Raw genomic sequence first — 22,152 nt, 5'->3', positions numbered from 1 at the left:
TGATCGTGCTGCGCTGTAATTCGATCCCGTGTGAAATCTCTAATTTGACTTGGGCCCTTTATTTAATCAATCCTCTGTCTACAATCGTAAATTATAAAGAAATGTCAGTCATCTGCAGATGAAGTTATGGACAGATCTTACAACAAGATTGGATGATATACCCATCCAATTTTTCCAAACTGCATTTGAGTTCTCACTATTTCTAATGGTCCGCAGAGCACTTCAGGAGGAAGCTCTGAATCAACCTAATAAAAACCAACTTACAAGGAAACACAATAAAACATAATTTCATTATCATGCAAAAATTGTCAGCATGTGTCACAATGTCGATGTCCGCTGCCAATGAGCATGAAAAGAAGTAACTTTCCAAAAGATGTGGTACATGGGACCTCAGCGCATTGATTTGGGTCAAACACACACCGTTGCACCAGTGTGTCGCAGCGACGCCTTCCTATATAGTCTGACTTGCAGCTATTTTCCCAAGGCCAGCCACAGGTTGATCCAAGTTATATTAATTTCACAAACAATGAAGAGAAAGGGAAAGCCATTAAACAGGTCATCTGGTGAAATGCTTTTCGTGGTGGTGGTCGACCCTACTGTCGTTCATGCCACCGTCTATCGATGACGACAAGGTCTACATTGCTTAGATGCCAACGCACAACAGTCAATTTTTCACCATATCCCATCATCCTCGGGATCTGCTTTCTTGAGCATTTTGTCGTCGTTGGATGACGTCATGGAATGTGTCCTAGCTTGTGTCATCATCCTTTGGTTTGAGAGGCACTCTTTTGCATACCAGCGGAGATCGGACGAGGTCCTTGTTACACCTGTTTCACCATCGCTGGCGACGACATCCAAGGATTTTCCTCGATGCATCACAGACGTATCGACAGAATCTCCGGATACCGCCGTATGCTTGGCTGGAAGGTTTTCGCTAACAGCTGCGTGGACGTCAGTCAACTGCACTGGTTGCCCGATGTCGTTTGCTGTCTCACGCTTACCAGTCACAGTCTTGTTCGGCTCACTGACACTGCGCTCCACCGAAATATCGAACAAGGTGATCTCATCGCGCGGGGACGTTTTTGGCGTCTCCTTGGAAGGAGTGTCTTGGTAGGATGACAGGCGGCTCTTTAGGTAACCGAGAAGACCCAAGGACGTCTTGTCTTGGCTGGCTTGGCTTTTTGGTGGCGTGGTGCCGGATTTGTTAGGAAATTCCTCCGTGAGAACAAGCGGTGTGACTGACACTATACCACGATCGTCGGCCGCAACCTCAGTCTGAATTTTGTCTGGACTAGTAACTTTTGATGCCGCTGAAGCGTCGATTGTCTGTGAAGCAATAGGAAGTAATGCCATCATTGTGTGATTCAAAAACCAGAATAGAGGCGCTTTTCCATATGCACGTCGACACTTCCGGACGCAATGCACACATATGTTATGTTGGCGTCGATTTTTTGTGTCTGTGAAAAGTGAAACGCATGAACGCATCCTTCGAACGCACCCAAAAAAGTATGGAAAGTGCCTTTAGAAGACATTACTGTGGACGTGGCACAGCGCTCTTTGACAGGTGGTATGCGCGCGTTACATGCCTCTTCAACCAATAGGGTCTCGTGATTTGCCAAATGCACGCGCGCGTCAAGCTAAAGAATGCATGTGTGAGATTGCGCTGCCGCGCCACCGCAGTTATGGCGTCTAATCGGATTGGTCTCAGTTTATATTGGTAGACTGAGTGCTATGAACGTTACAATGCCAACAGATACTAAATCTGTCAAAAAGCCACCAGGAATACCTGGCCTCTGGTAAAGAACTGCTGTTAGTCATTCTTGTGTAAAACCGTCAGGAGATCATGTCAAATGCACGTTTTAACATCAGGATCTATAGAACTAAATATATCGAGGCCTTCGAGTCAACAACAGAAAACGTGGAACAACTAACGAAACGCCTACTTGTTTTGCCAGGCAGTGCATCTTAACAAAGTCACTCTTGGCCGGCGAGGTCTTGCGGCTTTGGCGCTCAATGTGCAGTTTCCTCAAGGCGAGTTTCTCGGAAACTGTAGACAGCCAGCTTTCAGGGAGAGGTGACAGAAAAATTGAAAGTTGGTGTTGACATATGTCATTTTTATACGGCCATTAAAAAACGAAGCCAGTATTCTGTCAATGTGCAATATTTTTCTTATGTTGCAAACAGCATTACTTCAGAAATCACGGACAGAAGATTGTTCTTCAAATTTAATAACGGATAAGTGTCCAGACTTTTTTAAAGGACAACACGACAATTTAATCTTAAGCTTTGTTCTCTGCCTCATTTTGTGTTCATTCAGCTTAAAATAATTGACATTTATACCTGCATTCACAGAATCGTGACCCGTCGCGACATGCTCCCGAAAACTGAAAAGAAAATGGAAATATGGGGAAAAATCACAATGTGTCTTCATCATAGAAAAATCATAATTTTTTCCTGTACGTTTCATTAAGAAAGCAATGGTCAGGCTGCTAAAAGTTCTATAAGGTTGCGAAATTATAACAAAAGCCCACATAAATAATGTTATATTACATCTACTGAAAACAAATCTGTAAAAATCGCTCGAAATGCATTTTCTCACCATTGCAATCGCAGCTGCAGCGATACACACAAAGACAAAAATCCCAATCCCAGCGAAGAAAGGGATTTGAATTTCTGGCCATTTGAATGCACTTTGCTGTGGCAAACTTGTTCCCAAGACGAGAATTGGTGATTTAGTGGGTTTATATCTACTCGTCGATTTTGACGTCGGTCTGGTTGTCGGTGCGGCCTTGCTTGTCTCAGGCGCGGACGGTTTGGCTTCAACGAGCCGGTTCTTCCCCCGTTGGGCTTCGGTAATCTGACTGACGATACGGGCTGGGTCGAAAAGCCCCGATGTGCCGAGTGCCTTAAGGGAAATCTCGGAGGAGCTGAAGAAGCCGCCCGTCGGGAAGACAAGTCGGAAGATGTCCTTGATCAGGGTTGTCGCATCAGCAATGAACTTTGCTATTTTGGGGTCAAGTGGGAGTTGGTGGTGTCCGTGTGTCATCATGACGTTGATAAAATGGGTGGCGTTGTATTTGTCGGAATTCATCTCCTGTACACCGTTGCTTTCTTTCGTGATTTCACTCGTTGTTGCTCTAAATCAAGAAGGGTAGTTGATGGAAAGAAACACATTTGTTCAATTCTTGCAAAATCTAAGAATTCCTCTTAGGTTAAAAAAGGATCTGTCTTGTAAGTACTCATAATCTGTACGAACCGTGCAGTAGTTGTGGATTCATGTTTCATCATCCTCCTCAAGAATCCCCTCATTCTCTCCTGGAACGTCACCGTGAACATCCTCCTGAGATCCCTGTCCTCTACCTCCCCGATGCGCCGTCTCATCTCCCCGTCGTGCGCGCTCAAGACCCGCTCCCCCTCCGGGCTCCACAGCGGGAATGAGTTCCCGTCAGCGTCGACGATGTTACCGTGGCCGTCCGTCTCCGGCGGGATCAAGTCCTCCATAATGAGGTTATACGCTACTTGGGCGATGGAGGTGGCAACGTCGAAATCTTCGTCTGGGATGTCGCTAGGCTCTAGTTCATTATCTGATAAGAGATTCAATATCTTCTCCTTTAAACTTCAACTCATTGTTTTTGTGGACCTTTATCTGGTAGATTTTTCTCTCTTTTTTTAAACCTTACGCTATTGCCTTCTCTGTAGTAACTTACGATTGACCATGCAAAGAAATAAGCCTGTAGAAATATCAATACAAAAATTGACTTCCCGGGGAAAAAGGAGACATTTACAAACAAAACAAACGAAACAAAGTGTCGTATACTTACCGCAAATTATGACGTCTTCGGTGCAAGCTTTCAGTGCATCACTGGTGTCCATCATTTCGATATCACGTGACTGCAAGTTGCTCCAGACTTCCAGCCATTCACAAGTGCAGTTTATAAAATTACGACCCAGGTATCTACGCAAATTAACATTCGTTAAAAGACTTAGTGTCCTTGTTGTTCCCTTGTTCAAACACGTTTGTGATTAAAACAAAAGTTGACAGATTTTACTTACATCTTCTCCAGCTGTTGCAAGGTTGCGAACACTTCAGTGTGGATAGCCCTCAAAGAATTGTGGTTCAGGTACCTGCGACCAAGAAACGTGAATGTTAGTCAGCGAGAAATACAGTTGTACGGTCTATCTTTATGATCTTTTGACATTCATATACCCGGTACGTAGCAGTCGCTGGCACATACTGATGTAGCTTCGGGTGCCTCAAGTTCACTGCAGCATGGCACTTGAAACCAAAGATCGTATAGCGCCGCCTAGCTGCGCAAGATGGAGAAATAATTATACGCAGCGCTATATGATCTTTGCTTGAAACTGTCACAGCTCTATAGAGTACCGAAGTGAATACGTCACGCGCACAATTAGTGTGTAAAAGGCATTAGCGTGAGAACCAGCGCGTGAACCAACACGCGCGCGTACTCCATTCGATTGCACTGCACTTTCTGGTTCACAGTGACGTCACACTTCGGTACTACCATGGTTGTTTTCTGGAGCAAAGTAATTTGGTAATTATAAAAACATCTGTTGCCACTTACAATTCCTGTAAAGATTCCAGACCCAGAAAAGTTGGTCCGTGCAGGTCGTAGAGTTGATTGAAAGAAAGATCCCTGTTAGAAATAAAATTAAATAGGCTGCTTTATCGCACTAGGTTTATCAACAAGCAGGGTAAAAATATATCAATGATTTCAAGTCCTTTATGTTTTGCTGACTTCTACACAGTGGGAAGAAGCCTAAGGAATGAAATTGTTAAGTAGATCTGATGTTCCAAAAGAGGTCATTTTACTTGGTGAGCAGCGTTCACTCTGCTTCGTTAGTCTGGCTTTGAAGAGGCATAATACTTACAAACTGAGGAGTGTTATCAAACCGTCTCTCGTCTTGAAGGAGTCGTCTTCGATAAAAGCTATCTCGTTGTGAGAGAGATCACTGGACACAGAAATAATGAAAAGTAAAAAAAAATTAAACCATTTTATTATTATGAACAGTTGAGGTTCTTGAAGAAGTCTTTAACAAAGTCAGAGCGCTTAAAAAGCTTTGGAAATCAGTGACGCGTACATAGATTTCTAGATAGGTGAATAAGATTTAATTTAAAATTATGGGTGCATGAGGGAGTTGTTTATGAGCTATTTAATATCACCCAAATATTTTTTTACATTCAAATGTTCACTCTTCCCTTCGTTCACAACTTACATTTTGCGAACCTTTGTTAATCCTTCGAACGCAAATCGATCAATGTACCTGATGACATTGTAGGATAGCTGACTGTAAAAATGGAGAAAACTGAAGGTGAAATTATCATCAGCTGGCTTTTGAACGCAAGAAATTTGTATCTGAGAATTTACATTAATTATTAAAAGTGCTCTAATGAGAAAGAAAGAGAAATTTCGATCATTCTAATGAAACATTTGAAAGCACTAAAGCAGTTGTACCATAACCCAATACAACTCACAGTGTCATCAAGTCTTCCAGTCCGCTAAAGCCATTTCGTAATAGCGCCCTCAGTCGGTTGTGCCGCAAATCTCTGCAAAAAAGCAGTGAATTAAAAGCCTTGAACGAAAAATCAAACTATAATGAACAGCTAGGAAATGGCGCTATATTCTCGACAGCTATGAGTCCCGGTGCCCCCCTTAAAAAAAGGATGAATTCAAGGACAATACCACAGAAATTGTACAAAAACTAGACGATTCAGCTCTCCTTAATTTATTTTTACTCACAATCTGATAACTCTCGGTAGGCCGAGGAAATCGCCAGGTTCGATCTGCTGCAATCTATTTCTTGACAAGTTCCTGCAAACAAAAAGCTCGCTAATAGTAACTGCATGTTACAGGGGATTGGAGAGGGAAATAACTAATAGCCAATTCTGATAAGACTGGAAAGGGTGTTTCCTTTCTCAGAATTTAGTGTCTGATTTCCTTTTGGTAAGTTGTTGCTTGTGGCCTTTTTTTCTCTCCTTTCTTTTTATTTTGTGTTTTCCTTCCAATGAAAATGAGAACTGTGCCTGAAAGATCAGCGACCAATTATCACCAAAACAGACAGGCCTACTCACGCATATTTGATGTGAAACAGGTTGTAGCGTAGTAAATCTGGCGGCACTTTGAGTAGTTTGATTCCGCCGTTTACATTCGGTGTGCACTTCAACGTGTTGCCATGACAACGACACGAATCGGGACACGTATCCGTTGAAAACGACGTCAGGAACGAGAGGGATACTACACACCAGAGAAATATCCCTGAATTCGGGTTTGAAATGGAACCTGGAAAAAAAATGTCAAAGGAATGTTGTCTGCCTCCACGGTAGAACTGGGTAGCCTAGACCCATTTCAAATAACAAGGATAGGCCTATGACAATCATAAACGTTTGGAGTTGTAGGCTAGGTTGTAGTCTACATTGCTTGCATGATGCATCGCCCATTGGTCAGTTTGACTAGTTGCAATCAAGCCTTTTTGTCTCTATTTATCTGGTTCAACTGTGAAGTGCAAAACTGTCAAAACCGATTGATTCGATTTGAGGTCGTTTGAACGAAAACTCACCGGCCATTCTCTGCAAATTGTATAGAATAGGCCTACTGCAGATGTCAAACCCTGCAAACGAGTAGCACCATTCAACTTACACTGTGCTGGCTTTTGCTTTTAAACTTTGAAAAAAGTCGTTTGCGATCTTGCGCGTTTTGCGTCTTGGGCTTTGAAAATACGCGCGCGCCGATAAAGGCGCAAATACAGCGCCACCAATTGACAAGCAGTGTTCCCCATTTATCGAGCGCTTCATGGACAGCACACGATATACCCCAAAGCCTTTTTTGTAACATTCTATATCTACAGGGGATATTCTTGTGAAACGTGAGTAAGGTGCCTATAAAGACGAACTTTGTTCGAATACAAGGCGGCAAGAACCAATTTAAAAAATATCCGTTGGTGTTTATTGTAAACTCAGAGAACTCGACCCCGGCCGGTTTGGTACGGTCCAATCAATGATGGTCCAACTACCAAGTTCAGTTAAATCGTACCAACTTGCACACAAGTCAGACGTGCCTGGAAATGAAAAAAAAAATCTGGGAAGAATTTACATTCATGGAGGGATCCATGATTTTCTTGGGGGGGTGTTCGGGAATTTTTTTTGTACCAGTCCTTAACTGTACATGCAGGGGATTTTCCGAAACCTTTAGACGTGCGCCCCTAAAAAATGGCGACCGGCAGGTTCTTTTTATTGGACCCTCGCAACCCGCAGGATCTGTACCTGACATTTTGTGAGAGTAAACAATTGACAGCTTTGTGTGTCTCTGTAGTTGTCTAGAATTAAACTTAACTGATCGAAATGATTCTAGTCTAGTCCTGTGCTATTTATCCACTGTATAAACCCCCTACCATTCTTGGCCCAAAGTTTGGTGAGCACATTACGCAAGCATATTCTCGCTGACTCGCTCCAAACTATTATGTTTTGACCATCACCCTCCTGACCAGTCTGTCGAGGACATGACCCGCCACCTCAGAGTATGTCCCCTGACACCAATTAGAGCCCGCCTGAGTTCTCCTCAAATTGAGGGGGAGGGGCCTCAAGGCCGATGACATAATAACCGGCAATAAACCATCTCAGCAGACTCTATTCAATTTGGACTCTTTGTTACAGAACCGCTAGGTATGACCAACCACGGACCAACCAAGAAAAGAAAACTGTCACACTTTGGTCTCGCTATTGTGAAGGGATAAAAGAAGATTGCACACATGGTTTATTTAGTGAAATGCGGCGTTCAGTATTGGGGATGCGATTTTGAAGACAGAAGCAAATTCCAAGCATTGCTCAAGGTTTTTGTAATGTTGCTTTTAAGTTCTTGAACATTGCTTGGACTGAATTTTTCAACTGAAGATGACCCCTGAAATGGTAGGGTTCCTAACGGGCAGAGGGAGGCCTGCTAAGAAAATAACATACTGGGCAATTACTGCCCCCCAAGAGATTAGTCAATCGATGCTAATGATTGGGCCACTTTTCAACGACGGGTGATTACCGCCCCATTATTCTGCAATTGGCTGTTCGGTTAGTCCTACGCTCTCCCTTTGGAGTGGCTCTCCAGCTGCGCGGAGCCGGGTACAGCGATTGCCAGAAAATTGCTCGGAAATTGCGCTCCCCGTGTACACAAGTCTAGTTCCACAAATTGGTATTGACGTTCGAGTTAACCTTGCACGCCACACTGTCTTTTGGGGACCACAGAACCATTTCCGGGGGTTGTTTCCCTTGACGAGGCGGTCAATGGTAATCGTCTTCAGAGGGGCGGACGTTGGAAAAACTATCGGCAAGTCCCTAGAGGTCAGTCAGTGCACTGTTTTGGGGAGATAGTTTGGGCGTAACTTGGGCGCTTCCATAAGCAGTCACCGACAGGCGATAAGCTTCATATCACCCATTCGCCTGTACGGGAGAGCGCAAGACGGTGCGTGGGAAAAGCTAGCAAAGTAATCCAATTGTGCTCGGTAGGGCGCCCAAGAGTTCTTCATTGACTGAGTACGTACGTGTGTATGCTTGTGTTGAGCAGACGTAAGACGCACAAAATCGCGACGACCAATAAAACCTGCAAAAAGTACACGGAGTTTTCAATTAGGCCTACCGTGCGGGGCCGTTGGACGGCGTTTACAGCAAACTCATGTGGAAATCTGTTACTATGAGATAGAAATATGAAGTCCATTGCACCACTTGTGTTGACATGGATGTTTCTCGTCGCTGTGGTATTTGCTCAAGGTAAGACCAGAGGAAATGGACGGTTTGGAACAGAAATCTCGCTGCAAATGTTCGCCATGTTTTGTGTTGTACTTCTGTCGTCTGCATAAAAAAAATCTCATTGATGTGCGTTGCTTCTAACTTGAAGTCCACGTGGTGCAGTGCAGGTGTTACGCCGGCGCCAGTTTTTAAAAGAAATTGCAAGAGCGGCATTTAGTTGGCATAATAACGTTCAGATTCAAACAATTCGAGCAATTATTTGTTTTGAGTAATCATAGGCCTAGGCCTATTAAAACCTAACACTGGGGCTTATTTTGGTAGCCTACTTTTTCTAGCCCAAGCACTTTCCCTAGTAAAAACAACTTCAAAATGTTTCTGACAGTGGAACACAAAATAATGGTCACATAAAAAAATACCAAGAAGCATTAACAGTGGGCAAAGTGTTCCTTATATGGACAACACTTGATGTCCCTGTGCACACCTAGCTATGAGACTAGTCTAAAAAAAAACCCTGATTGTTTTCTAAGTAAAAGTTTCAAAATTTTCTCAGCTACATTTCACTTTTTAGGATATATGTTATCACTTTGGGATGGCTGTTGTAACATTTTAAAGGAAAATGAATGTTGCACGTATATGGAACTCTTTCCAAAAAGGGCAGTAAACCTATAGAGATCACTTGAACATGTTGAATTCACATCATTTCTATTTGGACAAAATCCACCCTGCAAAAGCCCGCTGGTATGGTTGTACGTTCAAGTAAAGTATACTTTCAAATAAAATCGGGCTCATATGGTATGAAATTATTCTCTTAAAAAGGAACTGTTTATTAAAAAGAGCACTTTTTTCTGCTAATTTTTAGATCCAGGATGTTGCCACAGAGTACGGACCCACCCAGCTTGTCAAGAGTCATGTGATCAGGTAAGACTCCTCATCGATAGACCATAGACCTCTGACAAGTGTCACTGATTCTGTGATAACATCTGTTGAAGTATATGTACACTGTAGGCCTGCGCAAAAATGTGTTTCAGTAATTTACATACATCTGCTCAGTTAATTTTGTTACGAAATGTAACGTGGATGGAAAAGCTTTTACTTAGAATGGCATTGTTCACCACATTTGTATGAGGAAGTACCTGTGCCTGTGCATCAGGTTTATCACTTGCAGTACAGTGCTAGCTTTAGACTGACTGGAGTTTCTCTGGTCCAGTTTGCTTTTCATTAATCGTCCTGCTGTTTAGGTCAGTTGGTATTAATGGAGATAATTTACCTTGGCGATGGGTTCTGTCATTGCCCCTCAAAAAACACAATACAGTTTGAAATTGTCTTTGCTTTGCATTAATAACAAGGGAGCAGGGTAGCATAGCAGTTCTTTCCTCACTTTGTACTAATCAGGCTTGGGTTCAAGTCCTGGCTTGGCCCAGGTGCATTTGTTGTCCAGTCCATACTCGCTCTCGCAGGTTTTCTCCGGGAACTCCGGCTTCCTCCTGTCTCCAAAACTGGACCTTCTTCCTAACTTAATAGGTTGACCCCATTGGAAATAAGTTGCAAAAATTGCACGGGCTATCCCTGGTATTACCTACTTGTGAGGTAATACCAAATCAATCCAATCCAATCCAACAGTCACTCCATCCAGTCTGTTGTGTAGTTCATCAGCATGGATGTATAACATAAACAACTGAAAAATCATGTCATTTACTCTGCCAACAAATTAATTGTCTTCTTGAGATGGCAGAGCTAGCACCAGTACTTCCTCACAATTTACCACTGTTGTTGTTGGCCCATATTTCAAGTGCGGTGCTCGTTCAAGCCACACAGACCAGAAGCCCCCCTCCAGGTCCGATATTGGTAATCATAACAAAACTTGCTGGCACAGGCATTTACCCTCTTTTGTTTGGGGTTTAGATGTGTGCAGCGCATACATGAATAAATCCAAACAACGCACATATGGCGTGGTGTTAATAATACTGGCCACCACCGTGTGCCATGAAATAATAATCACGGCCATTATGTTTTTATGCAGTGCCATAGGACTGTGCCTTAGCTGGTCCATGCAGGTTCTGCTGTATATTGTAGGCTGCTATAAATAAATGTAGTTTAATGGAATGGTGGAACATTTGATAAACACAGCATGTTGCTTGCTGGCCGTGGTTGTAATCATGTGACTGTTGTTTCCTTACGTATCATCCATGATTGCTTTTGTCATCCTGTTACAATGAAAGTGTAGTTTTTTTGCTAATTTGTAAACAGATATGCAGTTGCATGCTGAAGTGCAAAGTCTCCATTTATGCACCATGACATTGTTACTGGTAGCTTAATGTTGTTGATTGCTGGTTGGTTGCAGTAAGGGAATAACTTAAATTCTATTTAGTTTTCCCGAAGTTCTCCCCATTATTGCTTCCTGAAGCCAACTCAACCCCATTGGTTGAGGTCATTTGACAAGAAAAAGGGGCCATACTAAAGTTTGCTACATGTACAAAAGCCCATAATGCATGTAATGGGACTAATGGGTACTGTATGTGGATATGCCCCAGGGTTTAAAACTGAGGACACATTCAGAGCTGACCATAGAATTTTTGTGACCTGGCCCAGTTTCAGACCTTTACAAATCGAGCCTTTGCACTTTTTTGTTCCTTTCTTGGTGTAGTTTCCTTGGGGTACATGTGTAATTCTAGGGAATTATGTAGATTGTAAAATCTTGGCCCAGTGTTTCCTTTTCCCTGGGCAAAAAAAGTTTGGATGTGGTGTACACACAGTAGACACGTTTCACAATTCAGCCTGGCTTGCTTGCATGATTTAGTTTATGAAATAATTATACAGTGGCATATACATGTAGTTTATGCACGGACAAGAAAGAATGATGATTTGTATTATTTGCTGTCTTGAGTTACGGCCACAAAATTGCCCACTTGATCAATATTTTATTCTAAGATTTGATGGGACTTGTCACATTTGCATGATAAAACTCTTACTTGAGCACTAAGGAAAGTACTGTACATGTAATTGGCTTGTGTAAAATGTGTGAATTGTGAAATGATGAACATTTCTGAAACATTTTTAAGTCAAGTGTTGATAAATCCTTCAAAAAACCTTTGTTGCATGATTGTACGAAGCATTTTTTTAAAAAGTGTATAAGCACCAATTCCAAAATCCAAAAATATGAAGTATTGCTGATGACTGGTAGTTCATTACGTACAGATCATTCAACCACTTTTCCAATATTTGCACTTTACTCCAGTCTTTATTTTAAGTGCATTTTATGTATTATTCAATTTATTAACCTATTTTCCCTGGGACTCTCTGGTGACCTGTGCTCAAATCACAGCTTAAGTCTGCAAATTTCTTCCTTCAAGATTCCGTGTCATCTGATCTGATTTCTTGTGCTCGGTGGTCGATGCGACCACATATGCGATTGAAACAGTACCCTTGAAGTTGTAAGGGATACACCGCGGAGGCAAGATCAAACATGCACAATATAAAAGGTCTCTTTCTTTCGGCTTGGGGCCCCTGATATGATGTTCTCTCAATTTTACCCTTTTAAAGCTCAGGAAGTGTTTGCTCCCTTTGCTCCACATGTTTTGAATTAGTGTTCTGACAATATTTCTGTGATAATTACAGTAGGGTATTTACACTGGGGAATTAGACGAGGTGGAAAAAAAAATGGAAGTATAGTTGCTTGAAGTACTCTTTTAGGTCACAAGTATTCGGTGATCTTTTCTTGAACCATGCCTGTAAGTGACCTGAATGGATGTTACCACTGTCTTACAAATTTATCTCTTCTTCAGCTTGTCATGTCATCCTCCTTACAGTATACATTTACAGACATCAATTTCTTTTGAATAAATTCTGAGTCTTGAACATGCCACAGTGCACTTCAAGCAGATGCTTTGACCAGGGAAAACTTGCACAAATCGTAACAAATTTTGTAAGAAACTTCCTGTATTACTGATGAAAATGTGTTTATTTCCACACATTTATGAAACAAAAAGAGAGTTACCTATGTGCATGAGGCAGAGTTTGGCCTTAACATAAGCTGAATGTCCTCATTGAAAACCTTATGGTGTCCATTCCAGGCAAGAAATCAAACTACGAGACAACTATAATCAGACAATCATCAAACCATAACTTGTGTATATGGCACCTCTTTACTGCATGATGCAATCTTTGTATACACTTTACCTGTAAATGATCTGAATTGCACAAAGTACAGCACAAGAAATACTATACCATCTGTGCGAACCAAACATCTCAAACCTACCATATCATATCAACCTACCAGCATTGTAGGGCCTTTGCAGTCACTCCTGTGGCTTTATACTATCCTGTGTTATCACAAAATTGATGCCCAGCTACTGTAAATGGACAGTGGATTATTGATATAGTGATCGGTTTATAGACTGTACCACAGTTATGTGGTGATAAGAGATTTGACAGGGCAGATAAATTCAATATTCAATTACATTGTATCCATGCAAAAATGAATGTGATTCACAAATTTTTACTGCAACGCTAATGATGTATAGGATGGATTGATAAATACAATTTGAAAGTTAATGTATTACATTTTTACACAACTTAGAATCATCCTTCTGGCTTCTTTATGTGCATGGAATTTATGCTCTTGGTTAAGCATGGGACCAGCATGAAGTTATGGTGTTTGATTTCATGCAGATCATTAAGATTTAAAATGTGTATATTGTTTAGGAGGATGTTTCACAGGGATTAGATTTTTGGAGAGAAAATCCCACCTTTTTAAACTGCAGTTAAACAAGGTTTGGGAAGCCTTTTTATTGGAAGCCATATTTTTGAAATTATAAACGCTAAACAGTTTTATTGCATGCAGTTTTTTAAATACAGAAACTGAAAGTGTGAATGCCCTCAGAACTGAAAAAAAATGTGATTCTAATTTAATGAATGCTTACTCCTTCAGAGCTGAGAGGAACATGATGTAATGGCTGGTGAAATGAAAATCCAGGGTATAAAAATGACTCAAGTAGGTATTCACTTCACATTATTGGCACCATAAAACATGAAGGTTAATGCTGAGTGATAAATTTACACCTGTAACCAATTCATCAGGCATGGGGAACAGGTGCAGCACACATGGCCACACGCTCTCTAGTGATAGGAAATCCCACAGTACACATCCTTTGGGAAATGATAAAAACCAACTCAGCAAAAATATGAAAAAACCTGAACTTCCATGTATGTACAATGTACATGTACATTTGGGAGCTCAGTTTTATGGCCTTGCCTCAATAAGGGAAATCTAGTTTACATACAAAGATCATAATCCCATATAGAAAGCTAGCTTTATTTATGAAAGCCACATTGTTGTGTATTTGAGCATAAACTGACCAAATTCCTTACTTCATAATTCAGTTGTCATAGAAGAAATGTTCTTAATTATGAAATTGTTGATAATAATGTCTGCCTTTGACAAAAGGGTACGTGTACATTTGTTGAAAATCATTATGCATGTCATATCAGGAAAACAAATCACATTTAGGGCCTGAAAAATGAATGTTTTTGAAGTTCTCACAATTATTGCATTTGTTGAAAATGTTACAAGGTTAGAAAAGCAGCCAATTCTGTTTATTCATGTAGACTACATGCACATGTAAGTCTGTGATGGGACAGATTGCCAGATCATTCACTCTGATACGGGAATTCAGTTACACAGATAAGAAAGCCACCATAAGTATATTGTGGGATCGCTTAGCACAGGAAAATGCGCTAAGCCAGTCCATATGTCTGATTGAATTATTTCCAACTGAGACAGCAAAGTGCCATGCATAGTGCATTGTACCACTATCAACACAGAAATGATCAGATTTTACAAATTCTGCTCTGGTGACTTTATCCGGGTTTAGTTACGCTATGTTGATAATTGCACCAGCCCCCCTAAAATGTAGCTACACCCAGATGTGCGTGTTAAGTATGATATCCCTCTAAGACCTATGGATGATATTTTGTGGGAGGCTTATTGCCAACCAAAAGTACACCAAGCCATGCAAGAATGACTCAAAATCTTGCTGCTTGATGGAGCACAAAATGTAGCCAGTCTCTCTTGGGTACAGCAAGGCTAGAAGCATATTACAAAGCTTTGTTACCGCACTTTTTTACGTGTTGTTTGTATTTTTAGATGAGTCTTAGCCCAATGTTGTAGTGCATTTGGTATTTTATGATCTTACACATTTGAAGTTGTCTCTGTATATGTGAGCATGATGAGATATCAGAGAAAAAATCAAATCGATTCCATGGAGAAATCTACAGCGTGGTTGTGACATCCATCAATCATTGCATGCACAAAAGGGCCAGCCAGGCCAGGCACAGCCTGCAAAAAGAAGCAAGCCCCAGGCCACATCCTCTGATAACACTCTGCCTTTGTGCGCAAGGCCCCAGTCCCGCTAACCAGCTTTTGTCCTGTGCCGACAAAAAGAGCTGGAGAAATCCCCTGACGATGGACGACAGAGAAGCGGGATCAGACTCCGTGTTCCAAGGCTGGAGACCTATATAATCAGCGTAGGCAAAGAACAGACAGCACGAGTAATCGTGAGGGAGAGGGAAGGGTAGATGGGGAGAGAGAGACGGTATGAAATGGAGCAGAAGCTGAAAAAGTTTTGCTTGCATTGTAATCCACGTGATCAGTAAGATTGCTTGTGATTGACAGGTTAGGCTGAGAGGACAGAGGGGGCCGACAACTTGACAAGAGAGGCACAGATCTCCTTTTCCTACTCCTTTCTACTCTACGCCAGCACACTGCGTAATTACACTTGGCAACGACAAACTGGTTTGAGATTGAGCTGCTCTATAGGTCCAAGCCAAGCCAAGTAATTTATACGGCCTGAATGATGCGACTAACTCGGGGTAATTTTTTTCTTGTTTCTCATATATCTCAGCATCCTGCCTAGACAAATGACAGATGGCGCGCAATAATGAAAAAGTAATTTCAGCAGCAGGGAGCATGTGTTACAAATTGAGTTTCTTGTCAGGCTGCTAACAGTTCGCTCCATCGGCACTGGCGATCCCTGGTTTTTGTCTGATTTTTAGACCAAGAAACCCGGCTGTGCTCAAAGACAATTCGGGCGAAAGTGATCTGGAATTGTGTAGGGATGGGACTTTCAAACATGAATGAGTTTAATCTCAATTTCACGGTGGGACGATTACTGGGAATGATGAATGCCTGGCAGGGTTCAAAGCTCTTTTTGCGTCAAATGCGAATTTTCAAACCTGACGAGTTTCACATTGTGGCAGTTGCAATCTGCATAATTGTCATGGGCTGATGTAGTTCTAGAGCAAGTGAATAGTTTGTGTCTTGAGGAAGTGACAGTGTGGTGAACTGTTCCTATAGAAAGGGGACAGAAAAGTTCATGCTTGACTTAGTTTTCATTTGTGATACCTTTTTACTTTAAATCAAACCATAATAGATATGATTGATCCTTTAGAAAATAGTAATGGTTAAGTTTCAGACTTTCAATTTATTAGCGATGTTCTACTCAAACCTTAAATTCAGTATGAACTGCCAATCTGGGCAGAATGGAGACGATACTTTTCCAACCTGTTCCACTCGACCTGTTTCTTTCAACTGAATAAATGGACATCTGGCTTTGCATGATTATATCCTGCCTGTGTCAGATTTATAATCCACTCCTTGGATGATATATATCACTTCTTTGTAGGCAGGAAATGTAAGTGATTACACCAGTGGAGTGGTGATAAAAGGGATGGTCTGTGCAGCCAACTGATAATCGAGCCACGCCTGCATGAGGCCTGCTGCAGGACTGGGTTTATTTGTCTAACCTATTGTAATTGCTAAATGGGGCCCCTTATTGTTAGGGGTCACAGCTACTGTTGGTTTTGGCCCAGGGCCTTCAATATTTTGACAAGGGGGGCATTTTTCTTTTCTTGGCAGGCATTATTTTACCTATACTGGAAAAATCAAACATAAAATCTGTTAAACTGATGTACTATGAGCAGACTTCCTTGGAATGTAAATGTACCATACTTCTTGTCTGTGCCGATCGATTCAATCAACGTCACCGTCCATTTTGATTTGGACACAAAATGAAAGACAACATCTTGTCAATTTGGAGGAGGTAACTTTGACAATTAGAATCTCTTTGATATAGGCCTACAAGTATACATATATGCATTGAAGTCTTGCCCCCTTATTGCCCACCCTAGAATCATTGAGATTCTGTCTCATGTACTGTTTTATGTATCCCTGTTATGTACGTGTACCATAATATCTGGCTGGTTCTCCTGAAGTCTGACAAACGGGCCCTTGCGAGGCAAAGTGCAATAAGTGTTTATACATGTACTATTGAAACTCAAAGCATTTGATTATCATGATTTGTATTTGATTTAACATTGTCTTAGACAGTGATCTTGGCAAAGCCAAACGATGGTAGCAACTAGATGTCGTAAGCATAGACATATGTGTACTTTCTGGTTTTGAGTGACATATATGTAGCCTGTGCCTGGATATGACAGATGCCAAAGTCTGTTTCACTTTTTATCTGGTTTCACTTTTGTTTTTTTTCCCCAAGTTTTCAAGTTTGAAAATTTCCACATACTCTCAGGCCATTACTGCGCGGGGTGTACACGGCGGAGAATAGCACAACGCATTGAAAATCCCAAATCGACTGAAGCCCAACAACACAAACCCTTTGCCAGAGAAACAAACACCCTCAACACAATCCACCTTAAAAATGTTGTGTGGGCACCAGCCTGCTTGAGATCCTAAGCCCTAAATCAACAATCCCGTGGAAAGAAAAAACCAGCCAGGTTCTTGGGTAAACACCACACACCATGTACACAAGCGCAGTGGAGAGCCCAAGAATGCCCAGCGTGATGCTGGGGTCTGTTTTCCCATCCATTCAGTGGCGCACTCCCAAACCCACGGTGTTTATTGCTGGGGTTTGGTTTTCAAAGTGTGTGTGTATGCCTGACCCTCTTTTGAGGTGCCGCCTCTTTTTTGTTTGTTCGTGACCTTTTTTTTTCTTGAGTGCACTGTCTGCTTTGCTCAAAATGCTGACAAGCTACTGTTAAGTGAACTCTCAAGATTTTTGTCTGTCTGTTTCACTATCCAGATGCTTTTTAAATTCTTTGTGAGTGGGTTGTATGGGAAGCTTAGAAAGGCATCATTGGAATTCATCAAACACAAGTCTTGCATCTTAGTACATGTTAATGACGGAATATTTATTCAGTGAAGAAGCATACTGAACCCTCCAAGTTCTGCAAAACAAAGTTGTTAGATGTTCTAAGAAATCCAGGGGTCTGTTTAGAGACTTGATTTGCATTTTGTTTTACAAAGATGCTTCATCAAAAGCTAATGCTTTTCCTAATCCTAATGGTAATGTCAGGGAGCTTCTTTTGAAAACGGGTCTACAAATTCCAATCTAATTTTTATGTGTTGTTTGATTAACACATCAGGTAAAGTACAAAAGAACCCTCCTTCAGCTATCGCAGTCACAGCTCCATGTACACGTAGTAAAAGTTCCTTCCAATTCTTGCTCTACAGTACATAGAAATATCATATGTCACTTGACTGCTTTTGACTGATGGGACAACTTGGTGCAGAGTGGATCTCTGCGTAGGAGGGTTTTTACTACGTGCACGTACACTTTAGTTGTTAAGGTTACCATTGACAATGCTTACTTGAAATGTAGAAATGTTAAATTCCTGACTCCATTCTTAAAGTAGTGTGTTATGTGTTCGGCTCGTACATGTACTTCAAAAATATTTCTATTATTCTTGGGCATTTAAAGTTCTTGATTAATTGAAGTACAAACTTACTGAAAAAATGGTCATAGTCTAAATGATCCACACGTTATTAAAGCACAGAGCAATAGGTTAACTCTGCCAATAAAAGAGGCAGTGACAACAGGCCGGTCCATTGATTGCCCCAGCAGGGTTTGGCTGTCTGAAAAGCGTAATAGTCCGCTATCTACACACAGACACTGAATTACCTCCTGGCTTATACCCTTGTCCTCTTGTGCAGCCCATCGATTTTTGTCCCTCCAACCCTTAATGAAAAAAAAAAAAAAATTTACACCAGTGGATTTCAGATAGTCTTCCCCCCATCCTGTGGGTCCTCACCCTCGTCAAAATTAATCCAGTCAGGTGTATAATAACGTCGTGTAAAAATTTGCTTGTGGGCGGCTTTTTTTACCCTTTGTCCGTGTCCAGTGATCATTTTGTTGTCGGCATCCTCGAGGGGGAAAAAATTAGGAGGTGGAGGAGAGGAGGGGAAAGAATTTTATTCCTTTTGATACGTGAATGCATGCAAGTAGAACTGACAATTGTATTGGTAAAGAATGGTATCAAAATAAGGTAAAATGGAACTGGTGATGAAAATTATTGCTTGCTTGAATCGCCTTTAACTTCCATTCAGTCTTCTCCATTCAGAACATAACGAGGATATCAAACCAATTTTGATTGCCGCACCTGTACTTTTGAAGACTATGTACCGGTACACGGTGCATACACATTATTTTTATCACAAAAGACTCGTCTTTCAAACCTGTTCATCCCTGAGGCTGTGAGGCGACTAATGAGAAACAACAGGAAATTTTTCAGTACATTCGTTGGTTGTGTCTTCCTTTTTTTGTAGCCTGGAGAAAAAAAAATTTGATTTCCTCAATTAGATAGGATGAAAAGCTCGACGTCGTGTTCATTAGTAAAATGCATTATTGGCAGCGGTAACATCCATACTCAGCGGTTAATTGTATGAAATAAATAACCATGGTCTGTTTTGGTACTTATGCCTGTGGTTATGCTATTCAATTTCATTGGCAATTTAAACATTGAATACAGATATACTCGCATTGTATGAAACGTAATCATTACAGACGAGAAAAAAACGAGTCTGCCAAGATCTATGATGGTGTAGAGTGCTCCAGCTGTAATATTGATTAGCAGTTAAATCCTAATTTGCCAGAATGCCACTACACTGTACTCAACTTACTCCAAACAAAAGATGGACGTGCTTACCTGTAACATCAAACAAAATATTTGACCAGAAATTATGCCAAATGGAACTCATTGGCATAATTTTTTTTTCATCACTGTTTTGTCAACAACTGTTAATTAGTTCAAACAGTTCACCACAAATACTTTGTTGATTTATTCACAGATGGCCTTAGAAGCATCGGCAGCAGGGAGGAGACAACATTTATCCAACTTGCGTAACAACTGCCCGATGACACTGGTGAGATTAGTCATAAATATTTACACATCAAACAAGGAAATGGGAGGACAGGCTTTCAGTGTTTTTGTTTGGGGGGGGTTTCTTTTTTTATGCTGTGTAGCTTGTAATTTCTTTTTCTCAGACTTCCCATTTCCATGTATTGAGGGATCACCCACAGACACTTAAATCCCTCATGAGCATTCCTCTGCAAAATTAATGACAGCATGGATGGCAAATTTCAATTCCTTTCTACCACAAGATTCTGTTCTTCTGTTATTGTGTCCTGGCTTCTCAAAAAAAGAAAAACAAATCTTCTCAATGCCACTAGAACCCTCACCAAATCAAAACAGTACAAAAAAGCACAGGAACCCAATGCAAGTAATGAATTTTTAACTAATCAAATAAAACTGAAAAGAAACGGGGGTACATGTGCTCAGAAATGCAAAGTAATGAAAAGGGAAGCTCCCACAAGAGTGCTTTTAGTACGAAGAACTCTGTAACGAAATTAGGGCTCAATTACACTTCTGCCTAAACTCACTATTGAGTTATTTGGAGAAATTGATCAAAAGATTTTTCTCCATGTTCGGGGCCTGTGTACTCAAGGTTTTTCGAAGATAGAAATAATGTATCTTGAAATAATATACATGTACACAAAGTACCGTATCTGGCCAGGTAAAGACACCAAAAAATGGTAAACAAGAATACTCATTGTTAAAACGTCTATGGCAGGCTAGCCTCAAAAACCAAATCTACTCAGATGATTGCGTGAAAATAGGTGCACCTTTCTGTGTCGTACATTAAAATTAATGTAATGTTGGAACGAATGCCACGAAGAAGTAGGCCTCATACATGAATAATATGGTATCTTGCTCCACTCAGAGTGTGACTGGATTTTGGACCAAAGATTTATTGCCAAAAAAATCTGTACAGTACAAGCAGTTACATTTATTTCCTTCCTCTCAATGGATACATATATTACCACATATGGACATAGTGACCTTTTTGTAATGATACAGCAATTTTTGTCCAAATTCAACTTTAAATATGTTGAGTTGGCAACAATGAATTTTAAATCCCATTGGTACAAACGTGTTTAGAACTTCGAGTTTACATGTTTGTCTGTTGTCAGGTTTTTTGCATAGCCAATCAAATTGTTGCAATTGAAATTTTTGGTTAGTATTTTTGTTCCATATGTTGCAACGTGAAAAGCACCCCGTAACATGGAAACACCCAGACAATCCATTGCAGGCTGCTAGAACAAGCCTTGCGATTGGTCAGATTGCACAAGATTTATGATGTAACAGGCCATCCAAATGCGATAATACTCTCAGACTGATGTATAAAAACCATACCACAACCCTGTGAAAAACTAGACAGTTGTTTGGCGCACCACGTCAAACTCATGACATTTTATTTCATACCTGTACATGTCTGTACATTTCTGAAACATCCAAGATGTGATGAAGCCCTGAAGAAAATGTATACCGTACCCATGAGTGTTCATTATGCATTTTAGTGTGTTGAATTTCATACATATAGACTGCTTTTAGAATTGATGTGAGAAGGGTCTTAGCAAAGTTGCTGTATCTTTATTAAAGAAATATTATTCAGAACTGACTGAATATATCTTCATTGATCAGTCTTTGAAGCTGAAGTGACTTAAAAGATACTAAAATCCCTACACAATAAGGATTTCAGTGCAGGACTCTCCTTTTAACAGATTAATCTTCCCATTACTCTCGTAAAGAATAATTCTCATCTTAATATTTACAGCCTGTTTTTTTTTACTGTGATCATGAAAACTATCCAAGCCCCAGCCCTCCGTTTCTCTCACAGGAGTTTCCGTCTGTCTCAAGAGATTCGAGCAGCTTCTTATATCCCACCGACCCCTCTCTCCTTTCACAGCTCGGGTGTTGAAGCCCTTGAAAGCCCTTTTCTCCCCTGCTAGGCCCCGGTCCCCTTTGTCAGGCCGTGTTTTCCCAGTTAAAAGCTTCCACCATGGCAAATTGAAAAGACCACAGATCTAATCCACTGCCAGGCTTGAAACCTTACCCTGCTCTCTTTGAGTCTGTTCTTTCCAAACCTGAAGTTTCCCCGGTTTTTCCTCTTTCATTTTTTTTTCATAAAGGAGGAAGCTCACTGCATTGTTATTGGTATGCTACCTGATATGCGTATATGAGTGCATTAAGACACCTCAACACATGTCCTTTTT

The 22,152-nt window shown here is 40.9% G+C and overlaps 2 protein-coding genes across 4 annotated transcripts in view; one reads left to right on the top strand and one right to left on the bottom strand.

Moving 5' to 3' along the window:
• Nucleotides 1-43: 43 nt before the first annotated feature.
• On the bottom strand, nucleotides 44-6,674 carry LOC110973386 (uncharacterized). Of its 2 annotated transcripts, none has more exons than XM_087148010.1 (14): nucleotides 6,577-6,674; nucleotides 6,092-6,299; nucleotides 5,760-5,831; nucleotides 5,495-5,566; nucleotides 5,236-5,325; nucleotides 4,891-4,971; nucleotides 4,584-4,655; nucleotides 4,054-4,125; nucleotides 3,822-3,955; nucleotides 3,257-3,584; nucleotides 2,600-3,137; nucleotides 2,341-2,384; nucleotides 1,944-2,061; nucleotides 44-1,326 (listed from the first exon to the last, which is right to left on the bottom strand). In XM_087148010.1, exons 1-14 carry the CDS (start codon nucleotides 6,581-6,583, stop codon nucleotides 673-675), a joined length of 2,490 nt encoding a protein of 829 aa, XP_087004136.1. In that variant the 5' UTR covers nucleotides 6,584-6,674; the 3' UTR covers nucleotides 44-672. The 2 variants fall into 2 exon arrangements, with proteins under 2 accessions (XP_087004136.1, XP_022079879.2); XM_022224187.2 differs by having other exon boundaries at nucleotides 5,236-5,307.
• Nucleotides 6,675-8,465: 1,791 nt separating this feature from the next.
• The window catches only part of LOC110973353 (reversion-inducing cysteine-rich protein with Kazal motifs-like), a 56,254-nt gene continuing 42,567 nt past the window's right edge, over nucleotides 8,466-22,152 (top strand). The window contains exons 1-3 of one of the 2 annotated variants that reach the window (XM_022224091.2): nucleotides 8,466-8,770; nucleotides 9,609-9,667; nucleotides 19,887-19,961. In XM_022224091.2, the coding sequence (XP_022079783.2) occupies nucleotides 8,707-8,770; nucleotides 9,609-9,667; nucleotides 19,887-19,961 (198 nt within the window). In that variant the 5' untranslated portion in view covers nucleotides 8,466-8,706. The remainder of the gene's footprint in view (nucleotides 8,771-9,608; nucleotides 9,668-19,886; nucleotides 19,962-22,152) is intronic. The other variant, XM_022224092.2, reaches the window with a different exon arrangement.

This window comes from Acanthaster planci, linkage group LG17, assembly GCF_054643075.1.
Source record: "Acanthaster planci isolate LZ-2023a linkage group LG17, COTS_SCS, whole genome shotgun sequence".
NCBI lineage: Eukaryota > Metazoa > Echinodermata > Asteroidea > Valvatida > Acanthasteridae > Acanthaster > Acanthaster planci.
The sequence above is the reverse complement of the archived record's forward strand: the minus strand, read 5'-3'. Positions and strand labels throughout refer to the sequence as shown.

Bases quoted from the DNA above. Each gene is read 5' to 3' on its own strand.
- LOC110973386 (XM_087148010.1), bottom strand. The intron at 2,385-2,599 runs GTGAGAAAATGC...TTTTCTTTTCAG, and splicing joins CTGCAGCTGCGATTGCAATG to TTTTCGGGAGCATGTCGCGA. The intron at 1,327-1,943 runs GTAGGCGTTTCG...ATTGCTTCACAG, and splicing joins TGCACTGCCTGGCAAAACAA to ACAATCGACGCTTCAGCGGC.